Below are 26,722 nucleotides of genomic sequence, written 5' to 3'. Positions count from 1 at the left end.
AGTTAAGTTGACTATTATTAGACAGACATAAAACAAAACGGCGCTAAACATAAATCTACCATACTATCTGTAGTGATGGATCCTTGTAGGTTACTACACGGATCTTCAACAAATAGGCCCACCTATGTGACATTTTTGCAGATTATAATTAGGCTTGTCAACAAAAAAATCTTCCAGTTTAGTAATAACAGCAAGTAGCAGCAGTTAGCCTACATGCAAAGTACAAAAAACTTTGTTCAGCCTAACAAGGTTAGATTTTTTCAGGCTATTTGTAGATGCAGAATGCAGTTAAATTAATTCCCAAAAAGTCATGTCTAGCTCCATATTGATGTAAGATCATGGTTACTTTCTATATTTGGCAAAAGGGGGCTTCTGGCTGATATGTTGTATACAAGCCTGTGTGTGTGTATGTGTCTGTGTATGCATGTGTGTCAGTATTTGCAACATTTCAAGATCTAATATTTATTTTCAGTGTTAATTTATGTTAAATGTTTTTCCATAGCACTGTAATCTTCACAGCACTATTATTTCTGGCCTTGAAAATCTGAATGCTCTGGTTAATATCAGTGCTCTCTTCTGATAAACAGTCATGACCCATTTTAAGTTGTGTGCACTGACTTGACACTAGATGGCACAACAGATAAATCTGTTCTGCTTACAAATGAACATGTGCTGTTGTTGCAGAAGTGCCATGACAAGTTCATTCCCTTTCCAGTTGTAACAGGACCCTTATCTGCAGCAGTCAACACCTTCTTTTGCCATCTTTCTCTGTTTCATTGACCTCGGAAAGCAGATCACATGACATAACTGCAGGTTACATACCCTTGACTTTGTGGGACAGACAAGAGGTTGCATTCAAAGCTCTTTCTTAACAACTCATACTATAATTGCAGTGACACTTGAAGTTGGATTACCTTTTTTGTACATGTGGATTTGGGTAAGTAGCCTATATAATATTACTCAATGCTATATATGATACAAATTGCTCTTATGTATGAGCATGTGAAATAATAAAAGCTATTAAGCGTGTGTTATGGTGACACGTGGTGTAAAAAATTAGAGCTGTGTGTAGGTGTATAGTTCAACAGCAGGTTATGGTTGTCAACAGTCAGTCACAATGATTAATTTAAGCTTTGAAATATTAACACATATGCTGCTGTTGTATGCATGTCCTGAACTGTACACATTCATACCTCAAGTTATGTGTTGTTTTATGGCTAAAGTAAATCAGTTGGGACAATCTTTTGAATGCTGGTGTTTGGCTGCATTACTGATTGTGCCTGAAGTTTATGGTTCAGTGGCATTTTATATTCAGATCCTTAACAGTGCAGTGAAAATGCTCCTTTACAGGTAAAAATAATTAATTCTGGAGTTTTAGTTGATCAATACTCAGGTGGAAGACAACATTCAACAGCAATCAGGGTTTATTGAGAGAAGCAAGCAAATTTTGAAAGACTAAACAATTAGAACACAAAACCCCAGGCTGGACTCCAGGTCCATCCTTTATTACTTTATCAAAACAGGATACAGACCACGCCTTTTGGCAGCTATGCGTACAGTTGTTTTTGCCAAACTGTACAGAACTTGGCGTTCACTCCCTGCTTTCCTGAAATCCTATTACTGTAATACTGCTTAAAAAGACCATTTTATAATCTTCACTTAATTACCACAAAAACAAACACAGAAACAGAAATTCCACCACACTCTCAAATAATAGTAGCCTATTTATAACAGTATAACAAGTAATAAGTCAAGTATTTGATACAAAGTCATTTTGTTGTACAATGTCTGTAAACGCCAAACCAGGCAGGCAGTAGGCATACTCTTACTTACAAATGTTTTCTTGTTTTCAAGGTCTGAAGGACATCAGCATGAAAATGCTTCATTCATCTATCCTCACCTTTACTCTACTATTGAGTCAGCTATCCAGTGCATCTGGGGGCAAAATCCTGGTGTTCCCATTGGATGGAAGCCACTGGGTAAACATGAACGTACTCATAAAGGAACTATATGCCAAAGGTCATGAGATCACCGTGATTAGGGTGTCAGATAGCTGGTACATCAGTGAAAAGTCTCCTTTCTACACCTCTGTCACTCTTCCTGGCAGAGGCGGCTTTGAGGAAAACTTTGAAACATTTTTGTCACCACAGCTGGATATGCGGCTTAAGAATAAACCTACATCTTTTTGGTCTCGCATCTGGACTCATATTCTATTACAACGGATAGTTTTAAACCAGTTCTATCAGCTCCATCAGAAAATGAGTGAAATGATCGTTCAGATGTTTGAAGATGAAAACATGATGCGTTCCCTACATGACGCCAAATATGACGTGGTTTTGACTGACCCTGGTATAGGTGGAGGGGCCATGCTGGCACGTCGCCTCCAGGTTCCTCTAGTTTTCAACGTTAGATGGACCATTCAAGGAGAGGCTCATCTTCTTATCGCTCCATCACCTCTGTCGTACATCCCTTTCACTGCAACAGAGCTAACAGATAGGATGACGTTCCCACAAAGAATCAAAAATGTTTTTAGCTATGTCCTTGGGATGTACCTAATGTCAACCATAACAGAACCACATTACAAACCTTTGGTTATGCGGTACTTTGGTCCGGAGATGGATTATTCAACATTTTTCCTAGAGGCAGATATATGGCTCATGAGGAACGATTTTGTCTTTGAATTCCCGCGTCCTACGATGCCGAATGTAGTCTACATGGGAGGATTTCAATGCAAGCCTGCAAAGTTGCTCCCTGCAGATCTGGAGGATTTTGTCCGGAGCTCTGGAGATCATGGGGTCATCATGATGACTTTAGGAACCTTAGTTGGGAAGCTTCCTCAAGACCTCGCTGAGGAGATTGCTGCAGCCTTTGCTCAGCTGCCTCAGAAGGTTATATGGAGGTACACGGGAGAAAGGCCAGCCAACCTGGGAAATAACACATTACTGGTCAACTGGCTACCACAGAACGACCTCCTAGGACATCCCAAAACGAGAGTCTTTGTGACCCATGGAGGCACCAATGGGGTTCAGGAAGCAATTTATCATGGGGTTCCCGTAGTTGGACTTCCCTTATTTTTTGATCAACCTGATAATCTCTCCAGAATCAGAGCAAAGGGAGGAGCAGTGATTGTGGATATTGGCACGCTTGATAGGGACATCTTTGTGGAAGCACTGAAGACAGTCCTTTACAACTCCTCTTACAGAGAGAACATGCAGAGACTCTCAAGGCTGCACAGGGATCAGCCCATGAAACCCCTGGACAAGGCAGTGTTTTGGATAGAGTATGTGATAAGGCATAAAGGAGCCCGTCATCTGCAGACACAGTCCTACAAAATGTCCTGGTTTGTTTACAACTCTGTTGATGTCATTGCTGCTTTGTTGTTGGTTGTTTTGCTCGTAACATTCATATGCATTTCTATTGTAAGATTACTGTGGAGAATGATTATAGTCGGGAAAAAGGTTAAGCATGAATGACAAGAAAATAAAAGACTGGTTTTGTGTGAAACATCTAAGCACTAGACATAAACCCAACAAATCTGTGAGTTTCATGTGAGTTATGTTGTTCACTGTAAGTTGGCAGCATCAGGAAAGTACTCTGCACTGTGACACTTTTGAACATTTCATTCCAAACAATAAAAATGATAAAGGTTTTGAGACAATTTTCCTTATCTGGACTATCCATCATTAACTCCTGGGATGAGTTATGGTTGGTTTACACCATTTCTTTAACAAGGTAACAATGATGAAAGGAAAAAGATTGGCTGAGTGGCACTTTTGTGGCCTGGTCTTCTAGTAAACTGCACAAGTAGTTTGGTCTACATTTTCATGTGTAGGTACTGAAGTGAATTTTGGATGACTAAAACTATTACCTGGAGACGAATTTGTCAAGGCTGCATCTCTAAAACACAGCTGGGTAATGTGTGTGTGTGCATGCGTGCGTGTGCTTTGATAGTGAAGTGTAGTAATGTCACCACGACGTCTGGGTCATCACGTACCTGATTGACAGTTACATGACATCTTGTCAGTTGTCACATTTTGTCATGACAGATGTGGTATAAGACAGGAAGTGTGGTAAAGACACAGTCAACTTTGTTAAGTCCGTTCCCATGTGACTCATTACCAGATTGTGTGAACAGTCATACATCAGATGCAAATCAATAACATTCAGAGAGGCACCTTGATGAAACTTGTTTAATATTAAAATGAACAACAACAAATATGCACACTGCTGTATTCAGAAAATGACAATATATGGATGATAAAACAATGTAGGACAAGAATGAGATGAGACTGGTTAGGAGTACATATGGGAACAGGCATATCCTGAAGTTCGCTGATGACTCTGTCATAATAAGTCTTTTAAAGGACAGTGAAACTGAGCATGGTACTGTGGTAGATGATTTTATAACATGGTGCAATGATTTCTTCTTGTCAATCAATGTGCTAAAAACAAAAGACATGCTTATTGATTTCCGAAAATCCCAACCTATCACTCCTCGGACAATCATTCAGGACAAAGAGGTTGAGATTGTATCAGAATATAAATATTTAGGGACTCTCATCGACAATAAGCTGAGTTTTGAAGCAAATACAGATGTAGTATGTAAAAAGGTTCAGCAGCGCCTGTTCTTTTTAAGAAAATTGAATTCATTCAAAGTCTGCAATATCTTAATGACCTTATTCTATCAATGTTTTATCGAGTCTGTTCTTACTTATTGTTGTGTGGCCTGGTTTGGATTTCTCACCCTGTCCAACAAAAACAGGCTAGCAAGGCTTACCAAAGTGGCAAGCAAGGTGATCGGGGTGCAGCAAGCCCAGCTTCAGGACATCTATCTCAAGCGAATATGGACCAAAGCTAAACTTATTATTGACTGTCCTGACCACCCACTTTATAAGGAGTTTGACCTCCTTCCATCTGGACGCCGTTTTAGGATGCCCAAGACCAGAACGTGGCGTGCCAGGGTCTCCTTTATCCCTGCTGCTATAGACAGGCTTAATCTCTTGGGCTAGGCTTGGTTATTCTCTCAGGCCTCTGCACTTAAATGCACTTGGGTATTAAGTGTTGTTTATCTTATTTTATTTTTATTTTTATTTCCAATTCTTGCAGCACTATGCACTTTAATGCACTGTGTAGACTTTTGCATTCTCACTTGCGCAGAGCATTATGTATTATGTATGCTATTATTATTATTATTATTATTATTATCAACAGTAATTTATTATTAGTAGTATGTTTCTATTACTCGTACTGTTTTTTAATGTATTACTGCACTATGGTGTGCCTGGTGACATGTTGATGTCTTGGATGCTGTCTTTTTTGTCTTGTGTCTGTAATGCTTGCTGCAAATCCAATTTCCCTCGGGACATGAATAAAACTGAACTGAACTGAACTGAACTGGTTACACTGGTTACACCCTTATCTTGACAGCTTTTGGTTCAATGTGAGAGAATATGAAAATAAACAGTAACTACTGTCACCATAATATTAATCCCTGACTGCTCTGTTGTAAAGGTACTTTCAAATACTATTTGGTATGAGTAAAAATAATCATTCTTACTGTAAACATGTGCATTATATATGAAACCGATGAGAGTTTAGTCGATAACAAACCTTAAACACACACTGCTGACTTTGTTTTTGGTATTTAGGTGCAGAAAGTTAACACAAAATATAGATAGAATAGAGAATAAAATAACAAATAACAGTATAAAAACAACAACAGAAATAAAGGCAGAAGCTATTCACATGCATACAGGGTACCAAAAATACTATTTACAATATTAAGATATGAACACAATTTCTCTCTCACACACACACACACACACACACACACACACACACACACACACACACACACACACACACACACACACACACACACACACACACACACACACAAAAAAAACACATTTGGAGCATTTTTATTCAAGAAGCACAGCAATAAATTCGACCTACTACTACCATCTACTATCAGGCAACTCAAATCAAATCGTCTCCCTACTTTTTATGTCTCCTGGGCCTGTATAGCCTGAAGTGGAACGGATGCATGATGAGGATCCTCTTCTTCTTCTTCTTCTTCTACTTCTTCTTCTTCTTCTTCTTCTTCTTTTGCTTTTGCCTTTTCTTTTTCTGTGTGATTGCGTCGTGTCCATATTGTGTATAAAATGAGTAGCACAAGTAACAATGTGAGCAGTCCGGTTCCAATTCCCTGAAAGGTGGATAAATAGCACAGATTTCAGTAAAACGTAGGATCAAACTATTACAGTAATCAGCATGGACATCCAAATTTAGAAAGCTGGTGCTGTCATTAAAAATCCATTTCTGACATTTAACAAAACAAAATCTGTAAAAATCTGTTTTCTTACCTGAGACAAAATATAAAATCTGTGCGAACGATTCAGAAGTTCTTCAGCAATGTGAGCTGTCACGTTGATTGGTTTACACCACTTCAGATAGGTGTTGTCAGAAGATATAAATGTTCCGTGCCAGTTAGTTTTTGCACAGACCATGTACTGGCCATTAACAAACATCAGGGCTGACCACACTACGAGAGGTAGAAGACAACACAAGACAGAAGACAATGTGTTTTCTTTCAGCCTGTCTCCATGAATCATCAGCATCAAGAAAGAGGCTGTAACAGCAGGGATCAGGTAAAATGGAGCCACAAACACAGCGTTCCACATAGGATTACAGGGGCAGGCAAATTCCACCTCCAACATCTTCTCCACAGCGGCCAGAAGGAAGCCAAAAACCACATTCAAGGCAACGGGATACTGTCCAAGCCCCTCCTTGAGGCTTTCAAACAGCCCCATAACGATGATGATACAACTAGACCTATAAAATGAAAAAGTGCAGATACAAAGACAATCACTGAATGATTCAGGAATGGATTTGCATATTTTTTGATAGCAAGTTTACCTTGTGCCTTTGAAACAACTAATCAGTTCGAACTATTTAACTTCAGTGTCACTCTCCTTTTCTTATACATACATGTACATTATAGATACATTTGACAGCACTGAGAGTTTTAACTGGATTAAATCTAGCAAATAAACAGTACAGTTTCTTTTACACTTTTGATATTGGCTTGTTCAAATAGATAAACTATTTTTTTTATAGTAGCAGTTGTGACATCAGAATACCCCAAAATATAAAAAAGTAGGCTACATATCCATACCATAATTTACATAAGTAGAAATACAATTTGATTTGAAGACCAAATGTGCTACTCACATTATGGCTGACATAACATCATACATCCTAATATCAACTATAAGGATTCTCGTTTGTATGTGCATTCAAAAAAAAAAAAAAAAATTATTTACCAATGTTGACGTTAAAAGAAAAATCCTCTTGAGGAATGGTTTCTACAAGTGAAACTCTTTCAACTGCTCTGCATTATTTGATGCTTCTTTCCCCTCCCACTTCTTGTGGGTTTTTCGCAAACTTTTATCTTTTTGACACTTGTTTTGTCACCAGGTGTCAAAAAAGGATGCTCTCTTATTGACTTTGTGGTGTAACAAAACACTTAAATATTTTAAGAAGTAGAAGTAGAAGTAGTAGCTAGAAGTAGTAACTTTACATAAAGAAACATTTGCCTGCTAAAAGAAGTCTGTTATAAATGTAAGTTTCTTGTGGTTGTTTGGAGAACATTATGTGTGCAAAATAGATCTGCTGATCACTTCTGATGTTTATTGTTACTGTTTACTGTGGTGTGAGCATTTTTATCCCATATTGATTACCTCGCAGAATATTTATCTGTCTCTCACCTCTTAAATTCTTCTCTTTTGATCATCACAACAATTTTACCTTTTAATATTCTGTCACTCAGGATGTGGGCTACAATCTGCAATATCTTTGATAAGCCCGATAACCTCTCCAAAATGAAAGTGATAACAATTAGCTTCTACAAAGGTAAAGCTAAGCCCTCTGTGTGCACAGCATAAAAACAATGTGTGTGTGTGTGTGTGAATGAGCATGAGTTCTGAGTATCTGGTTGTTGTTTGGTGATCACGATTTCAGATGAGTTTTCTCAACAGCAACAAGAGTAGGCTATATCAGTCTTGTTATTACAAAGGCCTCCAAGGACAACAAGATTCACGCAAGAAGACAGAAAGCTGTCCAGTAGAAACTCATTTGAAGATGTGCACCTACAGTATATCATCAGCAGAGAAGAAGAAGAAGTGATATGCAGTAAAATAAGTTGATATAAGTGTGTCTGTTGTGCCTTTGGTGCGATTTAAAAACATTTTACAGATTTAATTATATCCTTGGTGATGGTTTAAGTGAAGGATGTGATTGCTGTGGTAACCTGTGGGCACGAGAGCTCTGAGGAGTTGGATTTTCAGGCACCTTGGATAGAAATTTTATGGAGCGGTATAGCTGCCCAGGATTAACACAGTCTCCAGGCAATGCAACGGGTCCATGGCACTGGTCCGACCTCCCATTAGTCCGACCTCCCATTAGTTCGAACTCCCATTGGTTCGAACTCCCATTGGTCCGACAATCGGAGTAATGAGAGTTCGAACTAATGGGAGGTCCTCATTAGATCGAACTGGACTAGTTATTAGTCAAACTCTCCATTCTTACCGTTCACTATGCATTTATATCATTATTCATATAGGCTCCACCTGTCAATAAGACACACGTGGAAGAAGAGGTGCAGTTTATTGTGTTTCACCAACGAGGAGCTGTCATTACGCACGACTTTTACGCACTGCTGCGCGCTCATTAGTGTCCGTAATTAAACCTTGACACTCATATCAAATCAAACTTACATTACAGACAGGTGGATTGGGTTCTCTGTCTCTCTCTCCCACTCCGAACAGACAGACGGACGCAATCAGAAAGGAAACAGAGGCTGCGCATTGATCCTTTTTTCCTTTCTGGGATCAAACGGATCATGTGCATAATTAACTGCAAAACAAGCACTTCATATCAATAACATATAAGGCTCATTATGCTTCCAGCCTGTCTAGCCTCTACCTGCTGTTTTTACTAAACTTAACCAACTCCTTTCTTCATTGCCTGAACCTAACCAAAGCCAAATTTACTTTTTTCTCTCTCTCTCTCTCAGTCTGCTGTCAGCAGCAGCGGCGGCTGCAGCAGCCTCGCGCCCGTGAAGTGAGCTCAAGCCGGCCAGGTTCAGCCACGCTCGAGCGGAGGGGGGGAGAGAAAAAAAAGTGTATTTCTTTTACTCTGTACTCTGGGAGGGGGGGCTTTGATTATCAGTTTACACATCTTGATCAGCATTTATGATGGTTGTGCGCGATCTGACATGATCTGGCTCTCTGACTGAATATGGTGATATTCTGGGCCGCGCGTGTATGTGTGTGATGTGCGTAGAGAGAGAGAGAGAGAGAGAGAGAGAGAGAGAGAAAGCTGCATGCTCCTATCAATGGAAGAGCTTGTCACAAAGTAGCGATGACAGGTCGAACTAACGGGACCACCCATTGGTTCGACCTCCTATTGGTCCGACTTGTGGTTGATTTTGTCGGAATAACGGGAGGTCGAACCAATGGGAGGTCGGACCAGTGGGTATTTTGTCGTAGTAACGGGAGGTCGAACCAATGGGAGGTCGGACCAATGGGCAGTTCCCAATGCAACAGCAACATGTTGGTGTCTGGTAGGATGTGTGGTGAGATGTTTCCTGTAGTTTATGTGTTGACCTGTGTGTGTGCAACTGACTGATCAAATGATGCAGCACAACATTTTTACTGACACAGTGTGTATTGGCAACAATCTGGCAACATGATATCACAATTTTTCCCCCCTTTAAATCTTTCCGAAGCCTACAGAAATAAAAACTCACTTAGTATAGAAAAACACATGATGTATGCACAAAAATACATTAGTGTTTGTATTTCATAAAGATGAATACAAAAACAGATTAAAAAAAAAATCAATATTAACAAACTTCACAGCAAAAGTTAAAACTTCAAAGCAGTCAAGGTGCAAGTGAGACAAATTTCATGTACAGGCCAGGCCACAAAGGTTATGAAATACATGCTCAGGATACTGTTTTGAGAGTTAAGATACCAATAATGCAATAACACTTCAAGTATTTTTTAATGTATTTAACTATTCATTTTGCTTTTTGCATCAGTTTAAGTGTTTTGACATAATTCAGTTCTGTCATGGCTCTTCCCTCAATCCTGCCATTCTCTTCATGTCCATAAGATGTCCCTGTTCCTTACTGCAGCTCACCTGACATCCACCTGTCTTCAAAATTCTTGCTCCATTAAAAAAAAAAAAATCTGATATACTTACCATATATGCTAAAATTGTCTATCTAGCAATAGCAAACATTTTGAGATCTTATCAGAAATGATCAACAACTAGGCCTAGGCTATATCTGATATATTCATGGAAAGATACATGCTAAAGAACAAATATACAGAAGAAAAACTGAAAAAATGTTGCTATTCACATAAGTCTATCACATATCCAAAATGTTCACATTTGTTTTACAATATCTATGGTCCCTAATTGTTCATGTTCAACATCCAGTCCCACATATTTGACAGTGAATCCAGTATACACTATCATCTAGCTTTTTTCTTCTTCTGATAATCCATGCATGAGTGACTTCTCCACATCTTCAAGAGTCTTTGACATTATTGAATTGAGGTGCACAAATAGGCAATCTATCAATGCATTTTCACTTCATTATAGGCTACGATACAGCACCCAGAAGTTTACAATTGGCCTGCTTTGAAATAACTGCTGTGATAACTGAAATGGTCAAAGAATGCCATGTTAAACAGAGATGGGATATGTGGCAGATACAGTAAGCGAGTAGAGTGGGCCACTGTGTGTTGTGGGGTGTGAGCAGCCTCAGCCTGCTGTAAATTTGTTCAAAGAGAAATAGGATTAAAAGTCCGTTTAAAGCCCATGCAGGAGCTGCTGAGGTCAGGGCTTAGTCAACCTGACCAACTGCTCTGACCCACACGACACAACCTGGTGGGGGGTTGTTAGGCACTTAATACACTCCATACTTTGAGCAATGTCTGATAGCTACCTGCCTCTGATTGGTTGACAGGTGTAACTCGCCCACCGGTCGCCTAAATGAAGCTAGGCTATTTTGTCTCAGTAACTTAAGATAAACTATTGTGGTTTAGGATTCAAGCAGTTTTCACAAAGTTATTCGCGTCCACTTTTCCCATTGTGAAGATATTTGATTTCTCCTCTTTTCTTTTTATTTGTGTTTGGACGTCGCGTGAGACGCCTGCTTGCCTGCCTCTCGCGGGATTTGGGATCAAACGAAGGTGGTTCCCCTCGCCGCACCGGGCTGACAGCACGGCGTTGCTCAGGTAGCAGCAGCAGCAGCAGCAGTAACTGTACACTCCCGCTAGTCTACCTAGCGACAACCCCACCTCCCTCCTCCCTCCTCCCTCCCTCCCTCTCTTTCTCTTTCTCTCTCTCTCTGCGTGACACGGCTCGAGTGTGTGGAGGTGCGTGTGTCTCGGACGAATCCACCCCGCACCGTCATCACCACCAGCGACCATATCCCGCTCCCGGTCACCTTATAGCGCTCAGCCTGCCCCACCATCATTTCCCCCACTGTCCGTCCCCGAAGATGATACCTGGCAAACGAAGAGCTGCAGTCATGTCCTTCTCGGTGGTGATATTTGGAGCACTGATGCTGCAGTCCGTCTCTTCCCAGAACGGTAGGAAACCAGCTCTCCATACATTAGACATAGCCGACTTGACGGGGGGGGAGAGAAAATCCTACACCATGACGATATGCGGGTTTTTAAGGGGAGGGATGGCGCGTGCATTTCTGACAGTGGGGCGCCTTTTTTCTTTTTCTTTTTTTAAATTAATCATTACAAGACGTCTTTGTCATTAAGGAGTCTGTCCAACGCCAAGATCTCTCCTGCAGCCCGGTCTCATTAGATAATCCCTGAACGCCACAGTCCAAAGAAACAGATACTGTAGCTACCAGGCCAATGAAGGGCTCTATTTTCTCTTTTGCAAACCGAGCCTTTCAGATGAGGAGTCAATAATTAATGGGATACAATCTGTGTTGGTAAGCCTGAAGTGGGCCACACGGAGGAGGCCTGTGCGAATCGATGCCCCTAAAATGTCCTTTTAAGTGTGGAGCTGCATACAGAGTCGAAAGAGGAGCCGTTCAGTCAGCAAGGACAAGTTCTGCTCACTGGATTGTGAGGGGGTGGTGGGGTGGAATAAGAAAAAGGTTGGATTTGGGGAGAAATTGTTTCACACTGAAGTTCAAAATCTGTTGTGGGATGCCCATGCACACACTTAAGACATACAATCAACATGCTGTTTTGCTTGGGTCTGCTCAGATATGCAGGGATACGGCTCAGTAACTCCTCTCCTGCAGGGTGAGATGATTTCCCTGCATCGGCCCAGGTCCTGCTAACATAGAGAAACATGTATGTAATTAGGGATGTAGGACTGTGGAAGTGCAGCTCTGTAAATAGCATCAGTCCATTTTGCTGCATGCTTCTATTTTTAGAGCTGAGATGCTGCACTGGGAACCATGGCTTTAATGTCCTCTTGCAACAGTGAATCTGTTAACTCTTCGCAGAGATGTACTGCACTGCAGAGTGGCATTGATTTCTCAGCGCACTTCTACTTGTCTAAATGACCCAGTGCTCATAAATCTCATCCCCACCAAACTGATCAGGGCAGTGCAACCCCATCCCAGTTAAGTAATTGTATGTGTGTGTGTGTATGTGTGTTTGTGTGCGTGCAGTGTAGCTTGTGTCCGTTTTGCAAGCGCTGTGTTGAGAATGAGTGTGAATTTATTCAGCTCTGGCCTCCCTCAGAGTTGACCATGTGTAGGAATGCATCACACATCTCCTATACTGAACACCCACTCCTAACATCTCCTCATCAATCAGTGCTACAGCAGAAAAAGCTCAGAAAGCCAGTTAAATGTACTGGCCTTGTATCAGCCAGAAACCCAGAAGGTGTGATCTTCTCCGGTCTTTGTCATTGATTTCAAGAGAGTCTAGAGAAGATTGATGGTTCAGAGACTGTCTTATTTGTTATACGAATATGTTGGACCATTTTGTATACATATTTCTTCAATGTAGCTGAATGAATAGCTGAGTGTCATAATGTCTTATATTAATACTCACACCATTGCAGCCATGTGTGCTAACAGTGCTTCATGTGACTTTCATATAGCACTGAATGATAGATCAGATATTGTGATGACTCATGGTCATACATTTTACATTTGATCCCCCCCCCCCCCCAAAAAAAAAAACAAAAAAAAACAGTAGAACGATCACAGAAGGATTGTTTTTTCTTTGCTTGGATCTGTACCAAAAAAGCCATGATCCCTTAAGTCTGGAGAATGTGATATGTAAGGCGAGGAATCTCGGTTATGACACATCGTACCTTCATCAAAAAACTGCAGCTGTGATTTGGATGTTGCATTTAGCCGTATTGCAATGTTGATTATATTGTAATTTGATTGTTCACCCCTTCTACCATTTAAAGGCTGTAGGGGAGCTGTTTAACGTTGTTTGAACCCTTTAAGCTATAGTTTCTCATACACAAGCCACAGAAACAGCAAATGATTATCAACTCAAATGGATTTTATTGCTTTGAAGAAAGTTAAGTGAATGTTTGGGAACTGGCGGTTTCATGGTACAAATGTACAAGATGCCATAGTGCAGTTATCCTGAAAAATAACCAGATGATGAATGATTCAGTGTCACATCTGCAGACAGGTGCTGAGGATAGTTCAATTGTTAATTTAGATATTTAGTTCAATCCTGGAGAATGTGACTATACCATGAAATCAGAAAATTGGAAAAGTACTTGGATGGATGGATGGATGGATGGGTGGATGGGAAAGTAGAAATGAAAATTTAAAGATGTAGACTGCTACTAGTGGAGTAAATGAAAAGCACACTTTGTTGCAAAATTTAAAAACCACTACTTGGCTATTTCTATTTCTGAAATTAAAAGTCAAAAATCAATTCTATTCATTATTGATTCATCTGAGGATTGGTTTATTGTTTTGCCAATAAAGTGTTTGTTCATTACAAATTGTTAATCTGGTGAAAAAGCTGCAAACCCCAAAACTGTTAAGTCTAACAACACACAAGACAAAGAAAAGCATGAAATCCTTACAAGCTTGAGGCTGGAGCGACTGTGGCTTCACAGATGAAATATTGAATTGATTGTTCAAAAAGACTACAGATCAGTTGATTAATTGACTTATTGTTTTAGCTCTTATTTACAGTTCGGCCACATTAAACATCAGTTACATTCCCATTGTTCCCAATAGTGACTTTCTTTATGCCTAATTAGAAACAGTACAGTGCAGTAAATGTGTGTGTTTATATACTGTATTGCGTAGGTGTATGTTTTCTGTCCCTGTTCTCCTGGTCTCCAGTTAGCCATGCTCACTTTTTTCTAAATATTCATTTAACATTGGCGACTCATTATGTTGCAACAGTCCCGGTACATTAACTGGGACTGTGAGGAGAATTACTTAATCTTATGGTTTAAATGGATTCTTCACAAGATGCAGACAGTGGAAAGTCTGGTCCTGACTGTTGGAGGCCATCTTTTGTCAGGTTGTGCAGTTTGACTAATGAACCAGAAATGGAACATCCTTTTAAATCCCAAGTTATTTTATTAAAAAGTGGAGTGATAAGGTTAATAATGTAGACTTTTATTTTCTGATTGAAGCACCACATTAACCTCTTTTTCAGACTTTAGTCACTAGGCAGGTTGCAGGAAAAAGGAAGATTTTGATTGGTTCTCTCTGAAACATCCAAGAGCCTGATTGGAGAGAAACACTGCACTACTTGAGCTTCTTGTTTTACTATGTGACTCTCAAAGGCTCACAATTTAACAATAATACTGCACCATGGAGTCACATTTAGAGATGAAACCCAGACTTGATTAACCACTTAAAACATCAGAACGTTGTTCAGCATCTATTTAGATAATTGTTAATCACCAAAGTGTCAAATACTCCAGCCTTCTCTCTGATGTCAGCTTCTACACTGTGAGGATTTGCTGTTCTTGCCTATTCTCATCATCATTTTTCACAGAATGTTTTTTTGGACAGTGAGAAAAAGTGATGGGTATTTGATTGGTTTGGTTTTAGTCTGTTACAAAAAAACATGTAACGCACTGTTGCACAAACAAATAAACACACAGAGAATCAATCAAAGGAATAGCGTCACAGTTTTTTAGACTTTGAGAAACAAGACGAGATACTAAATGGCAATGAGAACATGTAACATGACAGTTAACATGACAAGAACAGACAAAATCCCTAAAAATGATGAAGTGCAGTCGAAGGCAGTAGAAAGTAGCGCCCGTCATGCTGCTCAGCTTAAAAAAAGAAATCATGGGATTGATGGATAATGAAAATAACAGGTGAAAATGATTGTTAGTTGCAGCTTGGGCCACTTTCAAATATATAGAATAAATCATTGTCAATTTAGTTATACGAGAAAGATGAAAAAGTGAAACGCAGCCACATTGTTCTAAGTAGGCTTTTGGAATAACACTTCACCAATTGAATTAAGATAATAATCAACAGATTCATAAGTAGGCTATTGTTAATAAGCATTAGTTGGAGCTGGTTCTGAAGTCACACACAGATAAGACACATGTTACAACCAGCCAGACCTAGAGAAACATCAGCTTTATGTGGCTGGTGTCACACAGACATGTAGCTACAGTACAGCTGTGGTGTGTGTGCACTGTCACACTGTTACTGGCTCAGCACTCGAGTCGTGACACATCTGGACTGTGTGAGGTGGCAGGATGTGTGTCTCAGCACTTTACATGTCCAGAGCTGAGGTGCTGTGTGTGTTTGTTATTCTCTGGTTCTCATGTAGGCAGCAATCTATACAGGGCTTGATGGGCTGCACAGAGAGGTTACAGTATGATGTCGGCTAGAAAAAAGCATGATCGTCTGTCCTGTAATGATCTGCTTGGTCTGGTTGGCTGTCTCTCTTCCTCTTCCTACTTTGTTGCCGTGGAGTGCTTCTATGGAAACGGAGGGGGTCTATCACAATGCGCCCACACGCTCCCCGGAGACCCACAGCTGCAGCTTCTATAAATCTCCTCTCAATCTCGTGTGTTTTTTTTCCACGGTGCCTATAGAAGATGATTATGACTACAGCCCCCGTCCTCCACCTACACCTCCCCCTCCTCTCTTTGACCAGCCGTGATCAGTTGTTTCACTGTTGTTGTCTTCGCCTCTGAGGGGAAGACGTATCAATCCCGTGAAATTAACAGTGCACTTTGCCTGGTGTCCGGGTGCTTGTTGCTGATTAACCGTCATCAAGAGGCTTCTTAGCACTGATGATCATTACACAGACAAGATGTACACTGGAAATGAATGACAAGGTCACTTGGAGGGCTTTTGAATGTGAACCAGGCACAAAACGATATGATGTCATTAATTGGACAAAACCAAGTGAGAGCAGCCTCGCAGGGACGTCCCAGCACAATTCAATTATAGCTTCCTCGGAATAGCAGTGATAATGGCTCTGGCAGATCTGAGGTCGTCTCTGCCTCCATTTCTTCACCACCCAAAATATTGATGTGACCCCTGCTGACATTTGATTATGAGACATCGTGCGTTCCCGCTAATCAATTGAGTGTTTTTCGCCTTCTTCTTTTTGAATGTTTGCCTTTTTTTTTTTTAATTCCCTCTCTATCATAAGTTTCCTGAGCAGTTTCAAATCCGAGCAATAATTGTCAATGAATTGATTAGTAGTAGTAGTATGGACAGAAAATGAATCCTTTTATTTTCTGTAATAGGACAACATTGTCTGGTTCCAGCTTCTTATGATTTACTGCTTTTTGCCAAATGTGACAGATAATTAAAAAATGTTAAGGACAATACTACAAACAGACGACAGTCACGGCTGTGTAAACAATCGATTGAGAAAATGAGTCACAGACTGATGGAAAATTATTGTGAGTTGCAGTCGAAATTTCAATTTCAAATTGGACTCTGAAAAATTGTGATGGGCATTTTTGCATTTTCAGGTATTTTTAAGACCAAATGATTATCTATTGCAACTTAGATAATCTCAATTTTTCATTTTTTTCTGTTTTTGGATTTAATGTCATTTGTGTGTCTCTTTCTTATTATTTCACATGATCTTTTTTTTTCTTTCCTTTTCTGGTTCCCTTTTGATTTACCCTGTTGTTGTTTTCTTGCCTCTCCATCCTACACCTGCTCTCCTGTTTTTCTGATAAACTCCTCCACCACCCCCACCAGCGGGCTTTGTGAAGTCGCCCCTCTCTGAGACTAAGCTCACAGGCGACACCTTTGAGCTGTACTGTGACGTGGTGGGGAACCCCACCCCGGAGATCCAGTGGTGGTACTCTGAGATCAACCGAGCCGATTCCTTCAGGCAGCTGTGGGACGGCGCCCGTAAGCGGCGCGTGGCCATCGGCACGGCCTACGGCACCAATGCGGTGAGCGTGTTGGGCGTGTCTCGTCTCACGCTGGATGATGCCGGGACCTACGAGTGCAGAGCCAGCAACGACCCCCGACGAAACGACCTGCACCAAAATCCAGCCACCACCTGGATCCGTGCTCAGGCCACTATCACGGTGCTGCAGAGTGAGTGGTCAGCGTAGAGGAAACACCCCCTCCCTATAATAGCAGCCAGATGTAACAGCTCCTGTGTGGTTCTGCCTCCCTCATCCTCCCCAGAGGGACTGTAGCTTCCTCCCTAGCTGCCATCATCCTCCCCTACAGACCTGGAAAATGAAGAAAAACATCAACTGGTCCTCATGTTATCTTTTAGAAGCAGAGTTGAGTAGTGTTTCACATTGTGCTCATGATTTAGTTCAGTGCACCCTTCAGCCTGTAGAGACCAGTTTTCCTCCAATTTTCTCTCTACTCCATATTTCCCTCCCTTCAGCTCTCATCGTTTCATCAAGTTCATTTTCGCCTTCAATTTCAGTTTTGTTGCATCTGTATGTGTGTTTTATGTTTTAAAATGTTGCTCTGTGCAGATGTCACTACATTTACACACACAACGCTACAATTCTTGTGATCTAGGTGCATCTTTCCCTACAAATTATCCTGCACCAGAATCTTTATATTTACAGACCAAAATGTGGATGTATCACAAACCTGTGCTTGGAAGTCTTGATTTAGGTTTTCTTTGATCAGTTCAGTTCTCAGAACTTAGCCTATTCAGATATTTTTATGTCAGTGTTGTACCTTAGGTTCAGACAACATTTACCGGCGGCGGCCCCAAGGTTTGATATCTGAAAAGAGACTTGATGACCTGATGAAAATGTGATTGGGCTGTGCTTTTATATGTGATGTGATGGACAAAACTGGTGTTTCATGTTGTGAAACGTCAGGTTGTGAAATTGATGGGAATGTGGAACATAGATAATCAGGATTAAGCCGAAAGCAAACGGTCCAATGAAGGTCATCATTGCTTAAAAGCTAATCCAAGCAATGGTTTTTCTCAGGTGGCATTTCAATCAGATAGAAATACATGTAATTATTGAAGTATTTTTTTTTTTAAAGCGATTGCTTCAGGGCTGCTCACAGTTAGCTCCATAAAATAATAGAAAACCAGTGGATGGACCTTGACATAGAGACAGCTTTACTGTCTTTTTAACACGATTTCCCCTTTTTGTAAAAGCTGAATCAGGCTTAGCGCCACAATTTAATTCTCTGTGATATTGGCCTCAGCAGGAATAGGAAAAAATGGAGAAAAAAACCCCACTGGTCTACCTGATAAAGTTAAAGCACTGTAGGTTTACATCATGGCCATCAGCTTTAATGACTTTCTCTTTCTTAATCCTTCTAGCTGGGACCACATTGTTTCAAAACTCACCCAGAGCTGGTTTGTGATATTAGTTGAAGCACTTTGGTGAAAAGTGTCAGTGTTTTCTCTGCACGTAAAAGGCATTCTCATTGAAAAGCTGAGCTGTAGTTGACTTCACAACTTACACACAGATTTGTACTTGTATTGTGTTGGATTTGATCAAAGAACAAAATATTTGCAAACAGTTGGTCATCTGTTGTACGGATTATTCAGCTGAGAGAGTTTCCGTTTTAGCCGATGCAGAAAATGAATGGATTTCTATTTCAGGCACCCTGGATTCCTCCCACTTTGAATCTCTATTCCTGTTCCGATATTGTACGAGGCGTGGTTGGCTGTGTCGTCTTGTCTAAACCCTTTTTGTGCGCTGTAGTTTTACATCTTCCAACTGGCCCTCACCCGCGGGTCGCAGCAAGCAGTCGCCTCTGTCGTAGCTGATGTGAGTCTCTTTTGCAGAGCCGTGGATCACTGCCTCTGAACACACCACTCTTCCCGTGGAAGGCGACGCTCTCACCCTGCAGTGCAACCTGACCAGCGCCCACAGCCAGCACCAGGAGAGCTACTGGATGAAAAATGGGGAGGAGATCCCAGAAACACGTGGCACAAATAAGAACACTGAGTACAGGTATACAACTTGTGTTTGTGTGTGTGTGTGTGTGTGTGTGTGTGTGTGTGTGTGTGCTAAACACAGCGCTTAGCAACCTGGTGTGGGTTCATGTGAGGTGTTTCTATACTCCTCAGGCTGAAGAAACCAAGGGGAGACGACGCTGGAGTGTACATGTGTGTCTACACCTTTGAGATGTCTCCTCCAGCCAACGCCACCATCGAAATTAAATGTAGGTGTTGATCTGTGAGCTACAGGCCTCTTTGTTAGTTTCAAGGCCACATTAAGAGATGTCACCAGTCGAAATGGCCAGGGTGGCCTTGAGCACCAGTGGCCCTGTCATGTGAGGACAGGGGCAGCCGGCGCCCTTGACACCTCCATCTGAACCAAGGCCCTGCTCAGTGGCAGCAGATGGTGTCTTGTTTGTCTGATGGTGAGGGATTATGTGTCGACAGTAAAATCTGGTCAGCCGTTTCTGCTGTCACACATGCACTGCTATAGAAGCAAATTGGATTTCAGGACAGTGTGCTTTTATGTTATGAGGAATTTCTCTTCATTTAGCCTGGAAAAAAAAGAGTGACAAACACGGACAAAAAGTCTGACAGCTTCATGTTATGTTTTGAATTTAATTTGATTTTATGTTCAGGTTTTACTTAAACTCACATAGACATTAGTCAGGTTTCTATAATATGTATCTACCTGATAATAAACAAACTGAAAAAGTGAACTAATATATATAATCCAAAGATTGGATGACGGATAAATAAAAGATAAAAAGCAAAAAACCCATTATTGTTTCTTGCAGCTCTCATGACTTCACATACATTTTCTAATGACTAGGGATGTCACGATAATAGATTTTTTTGGTACGATTATTGTCAGAGAAATAATCACGGTATTACGATTATCACGATTATTATGCATTAATTAATTTCACAACACTATTAATGTGTAAAATCAAATATAGTTAAAATATACATTACTAATTATAAAATATTTTAAATATCTATTAAAATATGACCAATTATTAATCCGCCAGGGAAGTGTTTGAAATATTCAAGTCATTAATTGTCATCGATACCAAATGTTTATGTTAATTTTGATCTTAAATTTTTTTAATTACAAATGACACTCTAGCATTTAAATTCCTACCAATTCAATGCTACGTTAGGTAAATGGACCAGTGTGCATTACCTTTACTTTGGCGCACATCTGCCGACACGGTTCATACATAATCTTTTTTTGGAAAGTGACGGTATTTAGGAATCTTTGCGATCAATTAATTGTGGCGCGATTAATTGTGAAAACAAGTAATTGTGACATCCCTAATGACTGTTCTCGCAGTAGACCTGGAGCACTTAAATTATGTTTTGTGAGTTTCTTGGATTATTTTAACAGAGAATATTTGACAACCTGTGAAAATGAATTTCCCAAAAGGGAATATAAACCTAACTAACTCTATTTTTTTTGTTTTAGCTGCTCCTGAGATCACAGGCCACAAGCGCAGTGAGAATAAGAATGAGGGTCAGCTTGCCATACTCTACTGTAAGTCTGTGGGCTACCCACATCCTGTCTGGACCTGGAGGAAGTTTGAGAATGGCGTTTTCAAGGTAAAGTGACATGAATATACAGTATGTTATATCAATATTAATGTCCATACATATCCATGAGTGTTAATTTTCAAAATCCACAAATGCTTGTTGGATGAGGTGACGCCGACATTCACAGAAAATAAATGTAGTTTTGTAGCACACTTATTGTATTCAAATAGCTATTAGCTGCATTTGCTATTAATCTGGTTAGTGTTGACCAGTGCTACTGTAGCATTACTGTGTTAACATGATACTGCATTTATAAGAAACAACATAAAAGGGTGACAAAGTTAGATATGTAACTGGTTATTGTTGCATGATTGATCATCCACTTAGGTAACATTTTTTCTACATCTGCATGACAGTGTCATCGTCTTGTACACAGTTTGCAATAAGCTACTTATGATGAGTTACTACTGTGAATATCAACATGCTTTTTTGACTGTCGAATTATGACCAATAAAAAATCATTATCATCACTTAATAATAATAATAATGATGATGATGAACATTTTTCAATAGAAAATTACAAAGTGATTTACATGGGGAAATCAGCATTGCAATTGAATAAAAGTATAAAGAATGAAAATAGAATACCCTTGAAAAATAAAAACAAAAACAAACAAACTGATTAAACATTGGACTTGGAAAGGTAAAACTTAAAAGTCTTATTTAACACTTTTTACATACCAAAAACAATATCACTGTGAGTTTCACATGTCTTCTCTTTCTGGCAACAACAGGTCAGGGAACCAATCAGAAGAGTGGAGGCAATGATGGTCTCTCCTGATTGGCTGTTTACTGAGCGATCTAATAAAAATAGAGGTTTAGACAGTCAGAAAGCAAATCTTCCAAGTTTGGATTTGGGGTCTGGATGGGCTGGACTAGCTGATTTGACATTACAAATGTCCACAAGTCCAGACAGCCTGTTGTATGGCTCACTTCCTAAATACAGGCTGTGAGCATTTCTCAGTAGACTAAGCACTTTGATACTTTCACAGGGTAAATATAAAACCTTGACCTTAAAAAAGACAATTCATTCTCACGTCATGCAATATGAGACATTTTTAAGAATCTGACGCTTGTAGAGGAGCAGCATGATATGTTGATTAGGATTTAAAACAGCTTGGTCTCAACAAAACAATGAAAGCAACCATGTCTCTGTCCCTTATCAGGAAATTGACAACTCGACTGGACGCTTCTTCATCAGCAGCAGAGACAACTACACTGAGCTCCACATCATCAACCTGGACATCGGTTTAGATCCAGGCGAGTACCACTGCAACGCCACCAACATGATCAGCAGCCGCGATGAGAAGTCGGTGCTGAGGGTTCGCAGCCACCTGGCCCCTCTATGGCCTCTCCTGGGGGTTCTGGCCGAGATCATCATCCTGATCGTCATCATCGTTGTTTACGAGAAGCGCAAGAAGCCGGAGGATTTACAAGATGGTGAGTCACCAGCGGTGATGCTTTGGATTGTTTTACATTGTTATACACTGTTGTTAATATACTGTATCTGAGCAGAAACCGATTTCATCGTGCAGCTCTGACATAGATATGAATGCTTTCAACATCCAAAAACTAACCAACACAGAAACACTGGGCAATGAGGAACACTTTCTTTACCATGTCTGATAAAGTCATTCCCTCTCAGAGATGTCAACAGAGTCATCTGACTCTGTGCTGTGCCTGCATTCAATAATTCAATCTGGCAAGGTTGACTCAATAGGTAGACACTGTTGCAGGAGGTTGCACCTTGTCAGGACAATTTCATTGGTTTAATATTCATGGGAAATATGATACTGCAGTGTTGCCGAGCTGGACAGTTTCAATTATTAACAGCTTTCCAGGGACCTTGTTCTGTCCCCAAGCTGCTGCAAGCAACACATCCTTTAGCTACAGCCTGTGTGCCATCCTGGAATTTTTTAATACTACTGAGTACTTCATTTTCAAGAGACTAGCTATATCATAAATTATGCATTAATGGTATTTGGGTGACCTTTTCCTCTCAAACAGAATTTTGATGTTGTCACATGCTGATTAGGTGCAGCGTGTGGTGAATAACTGACAGGTCTCAGTGACTCGCGTCACTCTGCAGGAATATATTGTGGCTCATTGAAATGGACTGCTGCAGAGTTCCTGGTCTTTAAGTCACATTGAGATCATTAGAGCCTCACAAAATGGATGTAGATTACTTCAATGAGGCATCAAAATTCTTCTTGAGATATTAATAATTCATATTTTCCTTGCATTTCCTTTAATGAGGGTTAGTTTTGATTGCTGAATGCTTACACAAATTGTTGTAATATCTCCCGTCCTCCACTTCTCCCAAATTGCATATCCTAAACCGTGTTTGTGGTAAGTGTGAGACTTTGCATGCTCTCGTGAATTTAAATAAGCATTCAGCCCCATCCCATTGCTATACACAGCTTTAACTTTACTACTAGCGTTTAGAGCAGTTTGAATTTCTCAGTTTGAAATATTTAACTGACAACTTTTGTTTTGTTTTTTTGCATCAAACTCATACTATAGCAGTGAAACGGCATGCAGGTCACTGAAGAATGAAAACTGTTTTGTGTGCATCAGTCATTTCTTTATTACTGTCATTATTTCACACTACTTTGGTGACTTACCACCTGTAGTAGAGGAGATGGTGCTGTTTCTCACCAATCTATGAAGAGTGAACAGATGTGGGCGCTGCTTGTCTGTGCATGACAACAGTGTGTGTGTATATATAAACATATACATATACATACAGTATATGTGTATGTACGTATATATACGTATATGTGTGTTTATTTATTTTTTAAGTTTGATTTTCTTTCTTATGTACTAATTCTCTCTTGCACATGCATTTCAGTGTGTTGCTTTGGTGGATTTTAACAGCGTTCTGTGTGTTTGTGAATCACTTTCCTGCAGCATGTAAGCGTATTGTTTACTTTTTTGTTACCTCACCTCGGCTGTGTTCTCTCCATAGTACAGTCCACACATACGGCACAGCTCAAACACAGCAATCTAGAAAGCTCAAGACCGAAATGCAATATGTGTTAGTCTTGTCTGCTGTTGCATTTTTCTATTTGGAGAAAAAAGCAACAACACATCTACGCATTCAATATCATCCTTGCGATTATTATATTCTGGTCTTCATTTCTCCATATTTTCCCTTGTTGCCTCAGATGATGATGCAGCTGGACCAGTGTAAGTACAAGCTTTTCACCTTCACTACATGTTATGTGTTCAGCCTGGTACAGTACGGTGTGTTTTGTTGTAGCTTACCATGTATTTGTATCTCCTCCTGACTGTCTGTAGAGCTCAGTGCACAGTACACCCCCCTGTATCTGGGTCACAGATAACTTGGAGCATCATGTGATGCTGCTTCGCTGCATACAAATAGAAAACATATAAAATATTTTTTTTTAAAGTCGGTCAAAGACACTTTCACTGATAAGTTCCCATTTAATTCGTCCTGCTTAGAAATGCAGTACTACTCTAAGACTTAAAGGCAAGTCTCCCAAAGGGTGTATACACATTTACAAAATGGTTCATGAACAGTTCATAAATCTAATGTATTGTAAGAAGATTAATGTTTTTGTCGACCATTTGAACTCCTCCTGTGAGCACCCACAAGGTTTAACTTCTTCACAGGAGAAGACAAAATTGTTGATAGAGGTTATAAAATGATAAAATGGCAAGGAGGCATAACAATAATTAACAATAACTCAGCAGTGTCAAATATGGAAGTTGTTTTCTTGTAATTAACTAGGCTATTTGTTGTACAAACCAGCTGTAACTAGACGTTATTTCCTTTGGTGATAACAGGTTTATTCCACAAATAGCTCTCATAATATCAGGGTACTTTTCTTTAAGATCTGCCACCAGCTAAGTAGGACTACTTAAAATGAGTGGAGTGGCCCTTTTTTTATACTGAATCAGTTTGATGTCAAGCGTTATGCAAAATTCCCCACATGAGCTGGCAGAGAACAAAAATATATCCCGACCAACAACCATGAACACCTCATTTATAATGAGGTGAGATGAAGAAAAGCACATTTTGAGTCATATTTCTATTCAGTTTTTTAGGACTGGATCAAACCGTGTTCTGCTGTCACTGTTTCAGTGTACACATTTTTTATTTGAGGTGTGACCTGACTCTTTCGTTTCTTTACTGCTAAAGGAAAACCAACTCGACCAACAACCACAAAGACAAGAACCTCCGCCAGAGGAATACAAACTGAGCAGCTTGTCTGCTGAGTAAGTATTCAATTATTAAGAGGAAGACAAACATGTATTACCAGCCTGTGGCCACAAATCACAAGATGATCCACTGTATGAAATGATCACAGAAAGCTTTTTTTAACCTAATACAACGAAAGTCACACTGGCTAATGAGTTGGATTTTCTTTGTATTTGCAGGTTTCATTACACAAGTATTGACCATATGAAGGTAAACAGAAGGGAATCCATTCCAGTTAATAGGATGTATCTGCCATTGAAAGTATGGTTGTGCAGGAGTTAAATGAGGCATGCCTTATGATTTTGTTGTGTGAGGGTGTGAGGAGAGGAGGTTCTTAAAGCATTATGGGATTGTTAATATTATGACCATTGTTGCTGCATGCAGTTGTTGGCATTTATGATTTTTCCCTCTTATCCACTAATTTAACATTTTTACTACTTCTAAAGTAATGCATGCAAGATGCTGACCTTCTGTTTGACACAGAAATGGCTTTTCTTTTTTCTTTGTTTTTTGGTTCTTTTCTGAGAGTGGCTTCATATAGATAATCTGTACTGTGTGTTCTAGAGGAAAAACAGAACTCTGCAATGTAAAAGAAACTACCACCATAATCGGGTATGACAGTTGTGTACAGTTTTATCATTCCACTGCATACCATTTTCTAAGTTTTATCATTTTATCAGACAATTTCTATTACATTTTAAGGGCTTTGCAATGTCCCTCTAAATTTGGTTAAGGTTTACTTCACTGTATGTACTGTATGTATTAAATCACTATAACTATGTATCAAATCACAGTTAATATAAAGACTATTCATATTATATGATGCACTTAAATGTTGAGAATAATGAAAAACTGTATAAAACTACTTTAGAAAGTCTGTACTAATCATATCATTCTAACACACTGTTTTATAATTATGTGTATTGTACAGCATGGCTATTATCCTATGCAATTATTACCCATATCAATATATTGAAAATCATTGCAGCTTTTAATTTCTCTGTGACAAAGCTTTAAACTAGTAGGATCACTAATAGAGCGTTGATGGCATATTACACAGCTGCATGACTTCTCTCCAGCTGACGTGGGAGGAGGTGAAAGAAGGCCCACGTCAGCGCTGATACATGTGAAGAAATTCCAAGATCCTGAGTCATTTTTAAGAATAAATATCTTGAAAAATAAAATGTGTCTGAGTTGGGTTTCTTTTTCAAGACGGTAGTGGGATAGGAACGCAGCGAGATAAGCATGTGGGCAACAGCACCATCTAGTGAGGTTTTGAGAGACTCACAGTGAACATGGTAAAGAGGGATTGAAATTTTGCAGCCATTCTGCTGTCCTGAAAACTGTGATGTGTCACAGACAGACTAAGTTTTAACTTATTGTGGTGAACAGGTAAAGTTTAACAAGTTAAATTTCAGAGCTAATAATCATGAGATCAGATGACAAAATGACTAGTGAAGTAACTTCCCAT

The 26,722-nt window shown here is 39.9% G+C and overlaps 1 protein-coding gene and 1 pseudogene across 3 annotated transcripts; both read left to right on the top strand.

Moving 5' to 3' along the window:
* The first annotated feature begins 899 nt into the window (after nucleotides 1-899).
* On the top strand, nucleotides 900-3,659 carry LOC146985663 (UDP-glucuronosyltransferase 2A1 pseudogene; annotated as a pseudogene). Its single transcript, XR_015035987.1, has 2 exons — nucleotides 900-937; nucleotides 1,855-3,659. The product of XR_015035987.1 is annotated as a UDP-glucuronosyltransferase 2A1 pseudogene (transcript).
* Nucleotides 3,660-11,440: 7,781 nt separating this feature from the next.
* On the top strand, nucleotides 11,441-26,435 carry LOC146985662 (neuroplastin-like). Of its 2 annotated transcripts, XM_085778771.1 has the most exons (10): nucleotides 11,441-11,669; nucleotides 15,587-15,589; nucleotides 17,246-17,593; nucleotides 19,278-19,446; nucleotides 19,563-19,657; nucleotides 20,902-21,035; nucleotides 22,193-22,466; nucleotides 24,194-24,215; nucleotides 25,192-25,268; nucleotides 25,431-26,238. In XM_085778771.1, the coding sequence occupies exons 1-9, from the start codon at nucleotides 11,579-11,581 to the stop codon at nucleotides 25,250-25,252; spliced, it is 1,197 nt and encodes a 398-aa protein (XP_085634897.1). In that variant the 5' UTR covers nucleotides 11,441-11,578; the 3' UTR covers nucleotides 25,253-25,268; nucleotides 25,431-26,238. The 2 variants fall into 2 exon arrangements, with proteins under 2 accessions (XP_085634897.1, XP_085634896.1); XM_085778770.1 differs by lacking the exons at nucleotides 15,587-15,589; nucleotides 17,246-17,593 and having other exon boundaries at nucleotides 11,445-11,669; nucleotides 25,431-26,435.
* The last annotated feature ends 287 nt before the right edge of the window (nucleotides 26,436-26,722 follow it).

This window comes from Trachurus japonicus, chromosome 6 (genome assembly GCF_045865225.1).
Source record: "Trachurus japonicus isolate A0001 chromosome 6, Traja_1.0".
Classification (NCBI taxonomy): Eukaryota; Metazoa; Chordata; class Actinopteri; order Carangiformes; family Carangidae; genus Trachurus; species Trachurus japonicus.
The sequence above is the reverse complement of the archived record's forward strand: the minus strand, read 5'-3'. Positions and strand labels throughout refer to the sequence as shown.

Coding starts and splice junctions, on each gene's coding strand:
- LOC146985662 (XM_085778771.1), top strand. CDS start 11,579: ATGATACCTGGCAAACGAAGAGCTGCAGTCATGTCCTTCTCGGTGGTG. Junction 17,594..19,277: donor CACTATCACGGTGCTGCAGA/GTGAGTGGTCAG, acceptor TCTCTTTTGCAG/AGCCGTGGATCACTGCCTCT. Junction 21,036..22,192: donor TTGAGAATGGCGTTTTCAAG/GTAAAGTGACAT, acceptor GTCCCTTATCAG/GAAATTGACAACTCGACTGG.